Source organism: Arachis ipaensis, chromosome B10, assembly GCF_000816755.2.
Source record: "Arachis ipaensis cultivar K30076 chromosome B10, Araip1.1, whole genome shotgun sequence".
Classification (NCBI taxonomy): domain Eukaryota; kingdom Viridiplantae; phylum Streptophyta; class Magnoliopsida; order Fabales; family Fabaceae; genus Arachis; species Arachis ipaensis.
This window is the reverse complement of record NC_029794.2, coordinates 95,042,317-95,061,491: the sequence shown is the minus strand read 5'-3', so window position 1 is coordinate 95,061,491 and position 19,175 is coordinate 95,042,317. Positions and strand designations below refer to the sequence as shown.

The following is a 19,175-nucleotide window of genomic DNA, read 5'->3' as shown; positions in this document are numbered from 1 at the left end:
AATAAATTAGGTGAAGCTTTCCTATGATATTTTGTTTTTCTTGTAATTTTTCTTAGTAAAAATAAGATTTTATTTATGATAAAATAATAGTCTAATAAGACATTAACATAATTAAAGAAAAGCTAAAAAATAAAATGCAGTTGAGACTTATCACCACTAATAATACAGAGAAATAAACAACGTTAATAAGAAAGGCAAATGCTATAGTATGGATTGAAGGAAATATCTAGAGGTGTGGATGCCATGTGCATGCATCTCTTGGACGACACCTGTGGTATTAGATAGACTTGGACAATCAGTGCTCCTGATACAAGATGGAAAAAGAGAGGCTTTTCAGATGTAGGTCATGTAGGGGTGCAAAGAATTAGTTGCTAAGTATCATTGGTAATGGAAGGATGATGTTAAACAATTTTTTGGGAGAACATAATTGGTGGGCCAATAGAATTTTTCGGCAGTGTTGGGCTATGCAAGTTGGGCCTTATTGTTGAGTGAATGATTGTTTTGTATTGGCCTTTGTTTAAATGAGAGAGTAGCCCAAGCGAAAGTTATTATGCGGATCCAGTACCAAAGAACAATTTAAGATGCGTAAGAGTCATGGTGATGAAAACCGTCGAACTGGGCGGTTCGGCCGGACCGGTAACTGGCCGGTTCGGATAAAACGACGCCGGTTTTTAATTTGTTAAAAAAAAAAGAAACAGATCCAAGTCATTCCCAACCCCCCCTTCGTGACCCAACCCCCTTCCCCCAATCATTCATTCATTCATGCACTGGAGAACGCAGAATGAAAGAATCCGTAGCCGCCTAGCCCTTCCATTGTTGCCGCCTAACCCAGGTCGTCAGCGCCGCCGCCAGTCGCAGGTCCTCAGCACCGCCGCTTCTTCTTCCATCGTCGCCGCCTAACCCAGCTTCTCCAGCGTCACCGCCTAACCCAGTAACTCGGCAGATCCTCTTCGACTCTTCATCTACGCTGGCTTCTCGGCACGGACCCAGGTTAGTGGCTTCTCATCTTTATCTTCACGGAGGGTTTGGTTTTCTTCTTAAATTTTTGTTCTATTTTTCTTCAAGTCTGCTTCGGTCTTGCTTTGCATGTTGGTTCTGAAGTTTGGTTCTTCAATTCTTCTTCTTTGGTCTTCGGTCTCGGTTTGAAGTTTGATTCTATCTTGTATTTGCCAATTTGGATGTATGGTTTTGAATGCTTTGTTACTCTGTGGAAATTTGTGTGTATGGTTGCTAATGGTGGAAACTTACTTTGTTAGACAAAATTTACTCTGTATGGTTGTTAATGGTAGAAACTTAGCTAATGGTGGAAATTTGTATATTGTTGAAGGCTTTAGGCAGAATTTGAATGTGTCTGAAGTACTTGGATTATTGAATTTGAATGTCTCTGAAGTCTGGAAGTAGTGATTTGTGATTTTTAATATCTCTGATTACTTGATTATTGATTTGTGTTTTGAATCTGAAATTTGTGATAAATGATAACTGATTTGTTCTGCTGCTATTGCCGTTTTTTTTCTCATTAAACTCATAAGCATTGAACTGTCATGTTTTCCCTCAAATTAAATTTTGGTTCATGTGATTTAATTGGTGTTTAGGGTACAAAGTGAGAAGCTATTTTTAATTGGATTTGCAAGGTGATTTTTGGTTGACTTCTTATTTAATTCGATAATAGTGTTTATGATTGGGTTTATCTGGTTTTCATTCTTTTTGAATTTGGTAATAGTGTGATTACTTTTTGCTGTTTTGTAGTGTTTGTTGTTGAATGATGGTTGTTCTTTCTTGCATCTGTTTAGTAATGTTTATTGAAATTTTGTACATTTTCAATGCATATTTGGATATTTTCATTGCTAAACTCTTCAATTATGGATTGTATTATATGCTACTAGATTTGAGCTCATCACAGTTCCCCGAATTTAACTTCTCCTTTGGAGGCACATATTCAATTACCAGTGGAATCATAAACAATCCTATTTCTTTTGGTAAACATGCATCTGCCTCTAGCTAATTCAATATAAATAGTGAATTTCTTTATTTTTTTAATTCTTTACAAATTCTTTTGTAATATAAGTGATTTGTACATATGATAGTAAAATAAAAAATAACATTGGTTACAATTGTTTATTGAAAATGTGCAAACTTAAGTCATGAAAGTTGTTTGTATAATGTGAGATCTCAATGAATACGTAGATGGCAACAGTCAACTTGGAAGATGTGTTGTACACACGGAGTGACGATGGTGTTGATTACGGCGATGTTGCTTCTCTCACCGACGACGACATATTAAGAAAGGTACTTCGAACGGAAGAAGATGCATATGATTTCTATCAGAAGTTGGGGAGGTTTCAGGGTTTTGGAATTCGTAAGGGGATATGTTTGAGGATGGAGGTGAGAACCTAATTAGGTGAAGATTTTTTTGCAATAGAGAATGGCTTAGACATAGAAAACATTACAATCGGGTGGATAGGAGGAGGCCTCACAAGCCGGAGACAAGGACAAACTGTGAGGCGAGGATGTGCATATACCTTGACAGGAGCAATAACATCTGGAGGGTGAAGAAGGTTATCACGAGGCACAACCATGCGCTCACACATCCTGGCATGGTCCACCTAATTCCAAATTTTCGGTCCATGACAGAAGTGGCAAAAGCTCAAATAGATGGGATGCAAGGGTGTGGAATCTCGACCTCGAAGACGATGCAGTACCTGGCCGGCATGGCCGGTGGGTATTCTCTAGTTGGTTTCCTGAACAAGGATGCCTATAACTATGTCGACAGGAGTAGGCGTGCTAGAATCGCCGACGGGGATGTGAACTCGGCTATAGTGTACCTGGAGGAAAAAGTTGATGCTGACCCGATGTCTATGGCGTGGTATAATGTTACCGTGGATGACATGCTAGCGAATTTACTCTGGGCAGATGGTGGTAGCAGGCTTGACTACCAGTACTTCGGCGATGTTCTTGCATTCGACTCAACATATAAGAAGAACAAGTATAACAGGCCGCTGGTTATTTTTTCTGGTTGTAATAACCACAAGCAAACTTGTATATTTGGGTTTGGGTTGGTGTTAGATGAGAGCATCGCATCATATACATGGCTGATGGAGAATTTTTTGGAGGTCATGTGCAACAAAGTGCCATCGGTTGTTGTGACTGACGGAGATGATTCAATCCGGGAGGCTGTTCGAAAAGTTTTTTCCGGATGCAACCCATTGGGTTTGTGCATAGCACATTGAGAAGAATATTATATCTAACGTCAAGGACGTGGCTTTACGGCAGCTATTCAACAGGTGGCTGTATGCAGACATGGGGGTTGATGAGTTTGAGACCGAGTGGGCCGAAGCATCGGCAGAGTATGGATTGAATGACACCTTGTGGGGGAACCAGGTGTACGGGAAGAGGGATATGTGGGCAAACGCATACTTGTAGGATAAGTTTTGTGCCGGGTTCCGGACAACATCGCGGTGTGAGGGCATTACAGCATGGTGAAGAAGTTTCTTCAATCAAAGCACACAATGCTAGAACTTGTCCAAAACCTTGAGCTTCTTCTTCGGGAGTTTAGGAATAACGAGTTACTATCTCAGTTCAGGTCGATCTATGGTGACCTCATGTTGACGACCTCGTTGGACTCCTTGGAACGGTTTGCCGCTAGAGTGTATACTCGAACAGTTTTCAATGATGTGAAGAAGGAACTCGAAGCTGTTGCTTCTGTTAACTTTGTAGGGGTTCGACGATCGCTTACCACTAAAGTGTACACAGTAATGAATTTGGGCATCCCGGCCGGCCTATTGTGGTCTTATGTGACAAGAATATGGGAAGGTTGTAGTGTGACTGTTACTTATGGGACACACACGGGTACCCATGTAAGCATATGTTCTTCGTCATGAAGCACGAGCATGTGATGGAGGTCCCGAAGCGTTTGGTGTTGAAGCGATGGATGAAAGATGCAAAACATGTTGGCGAGTATGTGGAAAAAAAATATAATGATGGTGACCAGGAGTTTTTGCTTCGTCATGGGGCATTGCATTCCGCGTCTCATTGGTTGTTTTTTCTTGGGGCACAACAATTCGGTCTATTCACGGAGGCGATGAAGGGGCTACAGGAGCTACGTGCTAAACTGGAGGAGATGTTCTCCAAAAAGGGTGATGACAAGGGTGACGTCACGGCCGCCAAACTCTGTGATCCTGATGTTGTGCGAACCAAGGGTGCACCTAGGGTGCGCAAACAAAACCAGAACAGGAGGAAGTGTACGGCATGTAAGTTGCCGGGTCATACCAAACGAACATGTCCTGTATGCAGCACGAAAAATAAGGTAAAAAGGGCTCGTACCATGCGGATGGATGCTGGCGATGCTCACGTTGGTGCCGCATGTACCGGCAGGAACACCACAAAGGTTAAACTAGTATTATTGGATATATGTTAGTTACGGTTTATGTTTACACTATGGTTATTGTATATGTGGTTGTCTTACGCTAGTTAATATATTTCTAGAGGTCCTTGGGTGGTTATAAATTATGTTGGTGCTATTGCATGTAGGTGACCGAGTATGAGGTAACTGGGTCAAATGAAGAGGTTGGACAGTGTAACAGCCCAGACCACCCGCTAGCACGATATTGTCCGCTTTGGCACACAAGGCCTCACGGTTTTGCCTTTGACGATAGGGATGATAGCCGAAGCCCCCCACACTCACTCGTCAAAACGCGTCATGCTAGGGAGAGGTATCCACACCCTTATAAGGCATGCTTCGTTCCCCTCCCCAACCGATGTGGGCCTTACAATCCACCCCCCTAAGGGAGTCCAGCTTAGGTTTAATCTGTGTAATATGGAGCAAGTGTCCTATGGTAGGATCACAATTGTATAAATAGAAGTGCGCCTATTTGTACAAATTGTGGCACTATCAAAGGCTTATAGGAATGTCCTCTTTATCTTCTATGTCATTGTTGTCTTCTGATTACTGTGATCATCTGTCCTCTGCCACTTCTTACTACTCTTGTCCTTTTGTACCCAATCTTGCCCTATCCTTTGCTAGATTTTCTCGAACGTGCTTTTGCAATAGTTTCAGTTTCGGTTCCGGTTCGCGATTCCTGCCTTGTAGCTAGTTCTAACATTTCCCGATTTTGTGAATGCATGCTTTAATCTTTTTCGTCTTTGTGTTGTTCTCTATGATTCCTGATGTCAATATTTCATGAATTACTTAGAAGATCCGATCGGTGTTTGCTGTGAATTACTATCTAATTCCTTTATAGAGCTGTATTTGAAATTTTGGATTGCATGAATTCATTGAGTTACTAAACGAGATGCTTTGTTTTGGACTTGATAAGCGATATTTGAATTTTTCTTTTATGTTGATAATCTTTGAAGTTATGACTAAATTTTGAGTTGCTTGTGATCCTTTTGTTTCAAATTAAGAATTTTAAAAAAATTGTTATTCAATTTTTCAAGGAGAAGAACTTTGTGATGAACATATAATGGAGTGTTATTGTTGTTTGGCGAACTGGTGATTTTATCTGTTTAGGGATAGAGAATTATTTGGGTGACTTGTTAGATGGATCGAAGATCTTTACGATTTAGAAGTTTGTTTGAACTTTTCTAATTTGATGATCTAGTTTTATTATAGTATTGTGTTGTTGGACATGGTTTTTCTGTCACGGAATTATTGTGATTATGTTCTATGATTTTTCTATTGTTGCTGAATTCTGATGATTTTTGCAAAATGTGATGTTTGTGAAAGAAGATAGTTATTTCAAGAGATTTTTATGAAATATATGATACTTGAATGGAGAGGTTAAGGCTTTTGAAATGATGACAACAAATTAAGGAGTATATTCAGCAGCTACTGGTTTTCAGGAACAATTTGTGTGGCTAGATTGAATAAGGGGATATTTGGATTTTAGATGATTGCTTCTAATTGTATGCTTCTACTATGTATGGTCCTGATTGAACATTGTTTTGTTTTCTCCTTGCTAGTTTGATGTTTATGGAGTTATATATCTGAAATGTGTTCAAGAAAAATAGTTTCGTACACAAACAAGAAAAAATAGATTGATAGAAATATGGTCAGTTCCAAAATAGCATGTTTTAAGTTCTCTTTGGGTGTAGGTGCAAAAAAAAAAGACATTGTTCCTAAATTCATACACATTCCTACCTTTGGATTATATATAAGTATGAACTGTTATTTGTTAATATGCATGAAAAAAAAAAAGAGGTGAGAGCTAACTTGGCAGAGACTTAAATTGAGGAACAAGGAGAGAAATTATTTAATTTTTGGATGCTTATATATATTGTTTTATTGGTTCACACAATTTTCCATCTATTTAATGGGATCCTTTCCATATTATTTAGATGGAAGTAAATATCAAAAGGCTTTCTATTATACTACCTTTATACTTTTCAAGTTTATCATTAGTTAGATTAAGAAATTTTTTTTCGTGATCATGTCGAAATAACTTCGTACTTTCAAGTGAATTTTTATGATCATGTTCATGATTTTGAAATTGAAAGTCGAAATAATTTTATTGGTCTGATTTTAGAAGTGCATACCACATCTGATGTGTTTGTGTCTGTGTCTTTTAATAATTATGTGCTATGTTTTGATTTCATTGTTGCAACAGTGGATTACATTTAGACGTGAATGCCTTACTAAAGGGTAGCTCAAACAACATATTTTATGCGTATTATCATGACAAAAAAATTTGTTTATGTATGGATAAGGGTGTGTTAGAATCAACTCTTCTAATTTTATTTGTTTTGGTGATATTTGTCTTTTATTCTTTTGGTGATATTTGTCTTTTATTCTTTTGGTGATGAACTTTGTTTTTTGGCTAAGATTTGAAACTCGAAAATTTTCTTAACCCTTGCTTTTTTTTTTTTTTGAAAATTCCTCTGTTCTCAACTATTGTCATTATTCTCAGAGATTTGGAGAGATTGGTTTTCTGGGTTTTGTGAGATTGAGATTGTAGGTCTTATAGATATTGGAAAGAATTTCTGGCGATTTCGGATGGAAAAGATTGGATATCTAATTCCTTAAAGTTGAACAAATTCTTTCTGAGTTTTTCTCCTTATTATATTCATGGAGTATTATAAAGTAGGCATTGTAAAAAAAATTGATTTTTTAATTTTAGGACAACTTTGGTGCTTATTTGCAATGTATGAAGATTGTGGATGTCTAAGCTCTAAAGAAACCGATGGGTTCATTTTGAGTCAATGGGTTTAATCTTGAGTTATTTCATTATAACTTGTTGACCTGAAAATTTATGAGTATGGATTGATCATAACTTGAGTGTGGAGGCATAAAATTGTCAATATTTTCTTTTCTTTTCATGTGTTTTCTATTTTTAGTTGGTTCATTTATTTTAGATTTTTTTTATGTTACCTTTGCTCGTTCTAAATATTTTCTTTATTACTATATTTTGATTGATTGTGTTTGAATATTTTGTTTAGTCATTGTTGTTGATGTTTAAAAGTAGAAATTTTTAGGTGATACCATTTTTATATACTAGTTTCTAATTTTGAGTGTAACATATATGTCCTTTTTTCTAATCTGCTCTTTCAATTATTTGCAATTCTCATCATTTTGGCATTTTTAGAGTCTTGATGATGTTAATGAAGAATATTATGAAGCTTTTTCGATGATTTCAACATTTACTTATGCCCTAAAATCTTTTATGCTATGATGATATTGTTATGCTGAACTTTATTTTGTTTTGCTTGTTTTCTAGTTTTGTTGGGAAAAAAAATCTATATTCTATTTAGCGTTGTCACATCTTGTGGTCTGATTATTGAGTATGGTGCATACAAATGGGTAGAATTTATAACCTGCAAGGAATAGTTCTTCTAAACTCCTTCATTTCTTTATCCAAGTAATGGTAATTGTTATGTTTGGGAACATTAGGTGTTCTTCTTGGAATAGTTTGTGTTGAAGTATGCGCTATAATCGTGCCACGTGATTTGACGTATTGTTCCTTCTTCTATATTTCGTATCGGGAGTTCCTTGTTTCAATTCTTGTTGAAATGAAATTTGATTATTTTATTTCATGTCCTACATCTTATGCATATCTCAATCTGATCGTGCTTTTGGCTATACCATATATTCTCGACAACACAGGTGCGTCCCACGTGTCGCCACCGGCGCTGACGAAGAGGGGAGAGAGTGAGATGTTGAGGCAGAGAGCTGCCGCCGCGGGAAACGCGATGGAGGAGAGGACGCCACCAGCTCTGTCACGCCTGGTTGTTGCCTAGCATGCCGTCAGAGACCGCCGTTCCCTCACCACTGCTGCGTCGCCGTTGATAAAGCTGTTGCCGCCGCCGTGAGCCGCGAACAGAGGAGGGAGAAGGAGGCGAGTTCGTGAGGGAGAAGAAGCAGCGCTGCCACCTTGCTGCCGTACCTCCTTGCTGTTGTCGAACTGTCCGCTACCATTGTTGCCGTTCTGGTTCGCTATTTTCCCTTGAATCTGTTTCACTTTCGTATCCTGCCATTATGATTTTATTGAACCTCTGCTTTACCTTGGATTTTCCAGCACTCTTTCTTGTTGTCTTCCATTCTATTTGAATCCAATAGTTTCTCTGGTTGCTATGATCATTGACGTTGCAATAAGAAATGGATGCTGCTGTTGTTGCAGCCGCAACTTTCCGCTGCCCGGTCCAAATCCTGTGACTACTCATTTCATTCTACATCGATCCTCCTCACCCGTTAATTTTGCACTTCGGTTTTGGTCTCTTCGGTCCCTTAGGACCACGTTGTGAGTAGGCTTTACATTTATAATTATTTGGCTTTACATCTATAATTATTTTGATATGTGATGCTTGAATTTATGACTATACTTACAAATTACCAACAAAGATTTGAATTTGATTTTGATAATGGATTTATTAGAACTAAATATTTATTTTTGTGAAATTCAGATTTTCAATCTGCACATGAGACTGTATACATGTTTGATGAAGTTTTGTATTATTTTAGAATATTCGATTTTATTTGAATATGTGTTTCTGGAACATTGAAGTATTTCTTTTACGCACTTATATACTCTGAATTTGTAAAGTATATTGGACAATTCATATGATTAAAAAGGATTTTGATGAGAAAGTATTATTTGCTTTGATTTGATACGGTATATATTTGAAAGATCAAAGATTGGTTGTATTTGAAATTATATGTTTTGAATTAGTTTGGGAGGCTCGTATTAGAAAACCGTAGTTAACGGCGGTTATGACGTTAACCTAGATGCATCTGGCTCAGACCTCAGCTAGCAGGGGCGTTGCTAGCCTAACGTGTAGGCCACACGTTGGATCTGTTATTCCGTACGGACACACTAGAGGAAAGGGCTACCCTTAGAGGTGGAGCCGCCCAAGTGTGGACTATTTGATTTGATTTCTGTATGAGAACTCCCTTATTGATTCACTTATTCATATAAATTATTGTTTTCTAACTAAAATTATTTTCATAATAATGTTTAGATGATCTCATGTGAATTATAGATGTACTGTCTAGTCACTGAGTTGCAAAACTCACCCTTTTTTTAAAAAATATTTTTCAGGAATAAGTATTTGATTATGTGAGCTTATTCAAGAGTAATGATCTGCAATGGGTTCTATTCCTTGTTGAGTTCTTAGACGTCATCTGCTCCATATGTCACAGGCAGGATCCATCTATATTTATTTATTTTATTTTTGTTCAATTATGTAATTATTCATTCTAGAAAGTGTAAATTTATCAAAAATTTTTTGTAACATTTTTATTTATCTTATATTCGAATCTGTTAGGCTTGCTAGGGAACTCTTTTTCCTGAGCGCCAGTCATGGCTCATTTTGGGCCGTGACAGACAGCCAAGTCATTCTTGTCATCCTCATCCCATGCACGATCTCAACTTCGAGACAATCGATGAGTCCAGAGTGGAGGAGGCCGAACTCGATTCATACTGTTCAGGCTTGAGGGAGGGCACTGTCGGCGGTCTTGATGTGGAGGATGCCAAGACAAGCAAGGTATGCTTTATGTGTCTTATTTTCTCAATCTGCAAATGGTGATTGTGTAAAACTGTGTAGTTCATTTCTCATTCACATCCTTCTGTGATATATGCCACAACTGATGGACATGGTGGCATCTCATGTAAAGGCCTTATGACTAGGGAAATTGAAGTGAGTTGCCCTTTATGTGTACCGTATAGTTTGCAGGCGGAATTAATTTTTCGGTAGTTAAGACACTGGTTGCAACAGGCTGTGTATGCATTTTTTTTGTGTGCATGTACTTGCTGAATATTAACTGTAGTACTCGATTGAATTGGACCTCAACATAACATAGGTGTCGTTAAATGTTACTTATTGGCTGTGATGCATTTGTGTGAGTTTAATTGTCGTGTACTGGTTTGGGAACACTAAAAGATGTTGCTTTATGAATTTTTTTACAACTGAATAGAAGTCTACTAGAATCCAACTATTGAGACACTGTTGTTGAATGCCAAGCTAAACTGAGCATTCCGTCCCTACTGTTTAATTTTTCTCTCTTTTTGTATTCAACTTCCCTCTTTTTGTATAGGGTTGTGTGCTGTGTGTCTATTAGTCATCATGATAATATTTGGTTTCATGTTAATTGCCAACAATGAGTGAAATTTGCATTTGAAGCGTTTGATTCTCCTACTTAATCTGATGCCACTATTATTTTAGTGAGCATTTGTTGGCACTGTGGATTTTCCAATCGGGTTCCCTCTATATCTGCGCTATGCAACATCTTAGTTGGCATTATCTAGCACCTAAGGGGGGAAACAAGACATTGATCTTGACCACAAGTGCTTGGGGATTCTGCTTCAAAAGGTTAATGATGGAGCATATGTTAATGATAAAATAGATTTGATGTATAACAAAGCAAACATCGAAGGTACTACAAAATTGCTAAGGTTGGCCAAAGCAATGGGTCTGGTAAATCATGCGTTCTTTTTGGATGTGTTTATTTTCCCATTACCTCTTGTTTCTTGGCCTATTTTCTTTTCAAGTGTAAATGTCATCATTGATATTTAGAAAATTGGAAACTCTAAGTTGGTTCCAACTATGAAATGCCTCCAAATTTTTGTTGCTTTCATTTTATATTTGAATCAGAGTTGCTTTAAACTGCAGAATTTAAAGGCAGCATTTGGTTCATCAGCATGCATAATAGGCGACAGAAATGGGCTTAATTGACAACTTTTATATCCAGAAAAGTGGCAACTCTAACTAACATTGATGATTACGATTCCTACAATGCATTTCAAACAAACTTTCTGTATTCATAACCATCACAACACATCAACAAATTTTATAAATATTTGACAAAAAGAGACACCTACTTTGACATCGAAATATCCACGTATATGAACACCCCCTCTCCCCAAATAGGGAAACGATAAAAATAAACGGTAACACTTGTCAGTCTTTAACATCGGGGACTCCTTCACCACATCTCTGAAACCTGGCTTCACCTTCAGCTAAACATGGTGAACATGTCAATTTACGCAGATGCTCGTTTCTCCTTCCTTTCATAAGAGCTATTCTTCATTGAATTAAAGACCAAACTTGCTGCATAAGCACCCAAAATTACAAGTGAAAACACCCATTGTTCTCGTCTATGAATCTTGAATTGGTGGCATTAGCCATAACATGAGTCTCCAATAGGGGTGAGTTCAGGCCCAGCGAAGACTGCATCACCGTCTACCTGTGAAGCTATCTAGTTTGTTGTGACGATAGCCAGACAACTGCAGCAGAAGTACATAAACAAAATTATTAGCCGTGTCTGAATCACAGACAAGTTTGTTCTGTTTTGCCAAGAAAAGTCGTACATGTTGTCATATATTCAGCAATATAAGCGACATGGACAATTCAATTCATCAAATTAAAAACAGGGTTTGCTACTTTCCAGGCTACATCGACTTTTACCTCATCCGCTATCATTTGGAGGCTCCTAAGGAACTTTGCTAGGTGCACTTTGCCTCCCGGGAATCTCCTACTTCCTGAGAAGAACAAAGTCCTATACAGAGCAGTGGCACAGTCCACTATCATTACATCTTACATATTCAACCAGCCTTGAATGTAAGGTTCACACTCAAGACTTTGCAACCTAGGCAAAGACACAAAGACCATGCACATTTGGGTCAACGACAAGTTAAAACAATAAACAGGACATGCTCGCCTCTTACTGGAATTTTAGGGAGCCTTCCAAGTCAAAAATTGTTGTTTGTCCCAAATTCTCCATCATGTGAAATGGGGAATCCATGACGGATGACATTGGTTTTGTTTCACAACTCCAAACGTGCTTGTGAAACCTCAATCCTGGCCAAAATGGCATCTGTCTCCATCAGTATTATTTAACTATTCTTGCTCAGTGCTCAGACATCAAAGTCCCTAAATAAAATCAATAAACAGACATGGTCTAACTAAAAATAGAAAATGAATTACACAGATGAAATGTGGGTATTCAAATCATAGTCGTAAAGCAACCTCAAACGAACTGGCTAGAATAAATTTTTCCATGGACCATAGTAGATATTACATGGGTATTCAACTAAGGCTGGAAAAAATATTACTGACAAACGTAACAGGAAGTGAATTGAAACTGAAAATTATTATACTCATGTCGGTACCTGTTACAGTTTTTGACACATGAATGCAGAGAGTGAAATCAATCATCCAAAAGTTCCAGAGAACAAGAAAATAAAGATCACTCCACATTTGTATCATATACTCTTTTAGGAAAATAGAATCAAGGATCTATATAGCATCTTGCACTATGTTGTCATTCTATTAAAAACTTTTACCTTATAAGGAACACGAGCACGGATTTCGCGATGATACGGAGGAGGAGGTAATCAGGTGCTACAGCAACAAATCTGGAGATGATCCTCCATGTCTTATTAAGCAGTTTTGTCTCTCTGCCTGAGCTTTCTCTCGCTGATTAATTGATTGGAACTACAAAAAAGGATTTATTTATTAAAAAAAATAGATAAGCACACACAAATATTTACCTCCTCTGTTATTTTGTTGTGAATGTGGTTTGTTACTAAGATCGCTCAGGTTCTGCCGTTTGGGACTCCGGTTTGTGGAGACTAACTATTTTTTTCGGGTATTTATTTCCTCATAAAATGTTGTTTTATTTCCTAATCTTTTATGAATTTTAGGCAGAATGCAAGAGTCCTACTAGTTCATTGAACCTTGGTCGAACCATTGACGGAGTGAACCAGTCACTTTACCGGTTCATTGACTTGTTCGGTTCTCGCATCCTTGATCAAAACAATTTTATGCCTCAAGCAGAGTTTTTAACGGCATAAATACGACGAGCAATGTCCAGTTGTACACCAAAGAAGTTATTTAATGACTTAATATGGTGATTACATGAATCATGGCTACAGCGTTGTTTTAGAACCTCGGGAACAAATACAATTTTCAGTTCATCAACTATTTTAAAAGGTGGCCAACAGAAAAAGCTTACTTGGATACAATGAGACTTTGCTCCAAGAAATCCACAACATCTACCTGCATCGCAAAGGCAGTGAACCTTGGCGCCTCCAAACCATTCGAAATTATAGTCATCTGCCATTTCAGCACCAAAAGGAGTATCATGTTTCGCAGCTACTCCAACAGTTATTTCGCCCAAAACATTCCATTATCCCGTCTCACAGTTTAGTTGAATGCAAACTTAAAAGAAGTAACTTGATGTCGAACCCTGGGGAATGGGAAACAACGAAGGTAACTAATGGCTAGTATGATTTGCAAGTCAACGTAGTTTCATTTAACTTTACTATACTGTTTGATTGATATACCAGGAGTGATTTATAAATCTGGCAAAACTTCCCTTTCTTGTTGCATCAAGGGATTCAGAGGCATTAAGGCAAGTGATAAATGCATCTATTAGACCTGCAACGCAAGAACGGAAAGTTGATAAGAAAATGGGGTCACAAACTTAATCTTCAAACAGATAGTAACAAGGCAAAGCATTTGATGGAACTCTCGTTTAGAGCTCCATTCAATGGAATTGCAAAAAATATTTATAAATTTACCCCAACCCATTATTTTGTATTCACTTATTTTCAACAAAAGTTTTTGTATTCCTAAAACAAGCTCAAATTCATAAATACTAACGGGAACTGTTAGAGAGTCATGCTAATTTCAGTCATGATATTTTTGTTCTCTTGCTTGTAAAAAAAATCAATTAATTGAAAACTCAACATCTTCTCCCTTTATAATTGTTCCAGTAATTTTTAATAATTATACTAACATATTTTTTTTTATTTTATTCTTAAAAAATAATCACTATTATCTGATTGATTTGGGTTAACACGATATTGCTTCTTTTATTATTTGAGGTATTATATATTTTTATCCTTGAAGTTTTTTAAAACATATATTTTTGTTTGCAATTGAAATTTGATTTATCCTAATAATTATTTTTGCGTTAACTTTGATTTAATTTAACAATGTAATATAAAGTCTTACGCAGATACTTAGTTCATGGCTTTCTCAGATGTCACTTTAATGATGACCTTTTCAAATCTAGGTATAATAGAAAAATAAAAGAAAACAAGAATTTAATAAAATAACAGAAGGTGAAGGCTCAGACTGGAAACAGGAACAAGAGAAATCTTTTAGTAAAAATTGCACAAGAACCAGAAAACGAAATAACAAATAACAAATTGGTCTTCATTGTATTTATCAGTAAGAGCAAGTAGCGGTTATGAGTATGTTCTCTAATTGAAATTGAAAAATAATAACAAATTAGTGACAACAATTATATCATACAATAAAATAACAACCAAACAACAAATAAGAGGGTCAAAAGGGGGGCAACTAATAATAGAAACGAACGAATTAGTAGTGGTGCAGCGGGTATAGTTTGGGGTTTCTTTCACAAATTCGAGAAGGTATGCATGCAAAGAATAAGGAATGAAGAAACGAACAGAACTAGGCATGCAATCACCTGCATAAGGATTACAGAATACGACCAACACTGAATCACTGACCGGGGAGAAGAGAGAATAGCAGAATAAAGAATAGATCAGAGAAAAGACGTTTTTTCTCACCAGGAATAATCTTCTTCCCGCTCCCTCCAGCTGCTGATATCTTTTCCTCCCTTAATAATGTGTCTGATGCACGGAAAACTTGTCTCTTAACAAATTTTCTTCGGCAAGTGTACCGAATTTATCGTCAAGTAAAAACTCACAATAGAGTGAGGTCGAATCCCACAAGGATTGATTGATCAAGCAACTTTAATTAGAGGAATGTTCTAGTTGAGCGAATCCAGGATATGAGTTTAGAATTGCAGAAAATAAAATGGCGGGAATGTAAATGACAGAAAAAGTAAATGCTAGAATTAAAGAACTGAAAGTAAATTACTGAAGTAAATTGCAGAATTGTAAATGGGAATGGGGGAATTGCTCATAAGAGTAAATAACAGAAATTAAAGAGAATGGGTAAGATCAGAAATTACTAATGTGGTTCTTCTTTGCTTCCTTTTTCCTGAAATCAAGCAATAAAGTGCATCAAAGTTCTAGTCCAAGTCATGGAAAATGCAACATCCAATTTGTCCTTAAATTCATGCAAAATCCTCATGAAATCATGTAAAGTGCACAATGTATGCTTAAATCAAGATGTAAGTGAATATCTACCCAAAACTAGCTTATTTCCTAAGGAAATGCATGAAACTACCCTAAAAACAGTAAAGAAAAGGTCAGTAAAACAGGCCAAAATACCCTGGCATCAGTGTCTTCTTGAGAATATTGCCCTTTCTAGATGTATCAATGTACCTTTGTCAGAAGACGTAAAAAAATTTTCTATGTGGAAGAAAGGAGAGTGGGTTAAGAGTGTAAAAAGTTCAACAACAAGAATGATCGAAAAGGGAGGTACCAACCTTGAAATTTGAATACTCGATCCGGATTTCCCGATAGCAGCTCCGCCACAATGAAGTTGCCAAAGACGATTCCCATCATCGAATTCAGCTAAGTTTGGACCATCTATTATATCACACCAAGGCAAAAAGAGTATCAACTTTATATTTCACTTTGTGAGACACATGAAACCGAGAACATAGGTGTGACGGCTTACCATGGATACCGGAGGGTTTGGTAAGGATGAAGGGTTCGAGATTTTTGAATCGGCTTGTCCTGAATTAGGGTTAGGTTATGTATCCTTTACTCAGGTGCTTACAACTTTCTGCTCTCACTTTAAATTGTCTTTTGGGTGTTTGGCTAAGCTTAGCCCAACGATGATGACCCGAACCGAAAACCACAGGAAGCCTGACCTAGTTCCCACCTGATCATCCCGGCCCAATGAAGAGGCAGCAAGTTATGCCTAGTTTCCATGGCCGTCCACAACCTACCATCGTAGCACCTCCAGCTATTTTATCCTGATCGTTTGGCTAACGAGCTCATCCCATTGCCATCCATCCCCAACGTTTGGGCACTTGCTGCCCCGGTGTCAACCGTTTTATTAACTCGAAGCCCATACTCCATCAAGAATCGCGCCATGACCTTCTTGTACCGGTTCGCAACCAGAAATTTAAGTTTAACTCACATTAACCGCACTGTTTACACACGGTAAATTTAGTGAACCTGCTGATATTACACAATTTTTACATCACTTTTAATAAGAAAGCTTAAAATATTATATGGCATATCTAATTCAACACGGATAAAAATTTATTTACAAAAGACCAACAATTTATTCTTTAATCTACATAACTGCGAATTCTTTTTGAAAAAAAAAATGATACAACACCATTATACCCCACACGATTACGGTGAACCTCTTAAACAGGTAACACATGTATTAAATTATTCATTTTTCAACAGCTACGATGCGACAACTAAAAGAAATATATTTTCAACAGTAACCCTTAGAAACCACTCAAAGCTTTTAGATAAGAGTCGGTAACGTGATCTTTTGGATAAGGCATGGACCTGCTAGCAAGTAACCTGAATTGGGCCACTTTTTCGTCTCCCAATAAAAGGAATAATGCTTCCATTGGAAATGCAATTTTTTCTCACAGCCCAGGAGTACTGTTATTTGGATGGAGTTATAGTCAGCCCCAGTGATGTCATGGGTGCATCGATCTTTACAAAATCAGACGACAAGCGTCGTATCAATAGTGAGATTATAGCCAAAATTCTGCTAGGAGAGTCATCGAAAAGATGTATGCAGAGTAGGTAAAGTTAGGTATGCGTTGGGTTTGCAGAAGGGCACGCGGCTGACTGGAAATATGCACTTTATCCTTGTGACTTTGTTATTTCTATAACTACATATGCATCTCACTACTATTGATATCCCAAGAAAAGAAACAAGACTTCGTTACATTGTGCCATGGATGCAGGTTCAAGCGGTTTCCAGACAGGAGGTCATAGGGATCACTTGACGAAAATAAGTGGTACGTAACTCGATAACTATAGCCAACACCTTATTACATTAACCCTGGGTACACGACACACCCTTATTACATGTCCATCCTGCACACATTTTTACCTCTTCTCTTGCAAGGGTAACTATCGCGGATGGACTCCCAACCGGTGACGCCACCTACATCTACGAAGAGGACATGGAGCTGATGCTCCTGAGGGTGTGTGCAAATCTGCGCGTAAGGTCCCCGGCCTTCATTCTGAGAAAGGCCAACAACGCGCTTGGAGATGTCCGCTTCCGGTATTCTGTGTTCATGCCGAACTGTGCTAGATTTATGAATGTCCATGCCGAGGGTCCTGTCTGTAACGAAGACCGTGATGCCAGGCAACAAGCATCCTCCCTGATGTTGGACAAGATTCTAGCTATCACCGGGTATGAGATTTTGGATTTCAACTACAGGAGGATGCTGCATATAGAGGAAGAGAAGAACATAGCTGTCGACTCTCATTCGAAGCATGTACGGGCGTTGGAATAGGAGAACAAGGAACTAAAGGAGTGTACGAAAATGTTCAACAAAATGCTTGAAGATTGAGGTGCAAGACCATTTTGTTTGCCTTTAGTGGTAGGAAAGTCTGACGGTACAGGGAGATACTATGCAGCTATAATTCCCAATGCTATCTTGGTCATTTTGTTTCGTTTTTTTTCCTTTGGGCTATACCCCAATTGTGGCTTTTCGTTCGAAGATGTTATCTGAAATCAAACTCCTACATGTTGCTGTTGCTATTCAGCTTACATATAAGTATATTTGGGCGTTAGTCCATTATGTGAACTGCTAAAGCATTTACCGAAACTCAATAATCTAATGTTTTTTTGCGTTAAAGTACTTAGCAGACACACAATAAAACATGGTGAAAATGGCTTACGAGCCCAAACTGTAGACACAAATAGTAAAACTTGTTCATTCATAATATTATTTACACAAACACATGACGGGCCTTACAAAATCAAATTCCACGCCATAACAGAGTCACTATTTTCCTGTGCGTAACAACAAGCACGCACATGTAGCCAATACTTCCAAAAATATCAAATGGAAGTCCCCGAACTAAAATACTACAACTTAACGATCTACATGATCAGTGGCGGGGATGGTTACTGAGCATGATCTACTTAATTCAAAAGAGGCACCCAGTACTTAACTTGTCAGTTCAACAAAACACAGTATGCTCTTATCAGCAAACCACAGGTGCAGCAGATGGCAGTCAATGGTTGACCTCTCCAGGATGAACAAAATGCGACGAATGGAAAGCGTTAAAAGCCATTCGAAGAGTGTGTCACTGGTTTCTGTTCCGTTGACACGGCCTACTCAGTCGGTGCGGCTTTACTGGACGAATCCCGTACGTGCTTCCTTGCTTTTCTTACTGATCGACGGCACCTCGCATCCCAGTTATCAACGGCCATGCGTCCTATATCCGTTCGTAGTGCGTTATGCCTCCCCATTACAAGGTCCAGAGCTAGTCGCATTCGAGTCGTTGCGTTGATGACCTGGTTTCAGTGGAGGCAGATCAAGGACGAATTATTGCAAATTGGAACTATCGTGTCGTGGGCACAAGTCAAATTAAGTGCATTTTTTATGTTACCTGTATGTTGTAATTTCACCACAGATGGGACTAGATCATCCACTGCGCCACCCAGACTCTGCAATCGTTCCTGCAATCGTTTAGACACAATGTGATGTTAAATATCTTAGGTAAATGACAGCCATGATAAAATTAAATTTGATGCCGTCATGCACGATCTTTCATCCTTTTGGCCTATTTCAGGTTGCACGACATCAA

General features: G+C 38.0%; 1 protein-coding gene across 1 annotated transcript; it reads left to right on the top strand.

Annotated features, from left to right (window-relative positions):
• Positions 2,087-3,243, top strand: LOC110267746 (protein FAR1-RELATED SEQUENCE 5-like). Its single transcript, XM_021113549.1, has 2 exons — positions 2,087-2,286; positions 2,420-3,243. The coding sequence occupies exon 2, from the start codon at positions 2,508-2,510 to the stop codon at positions 3,225-3,227; it is 720 nt and encodes a 239-aa protein (XP_020969208.1). The 5' UTR covers positions 2,087-2,286; positions 2,420-2,507; the 3' UTR covers positions 3,228-3,243.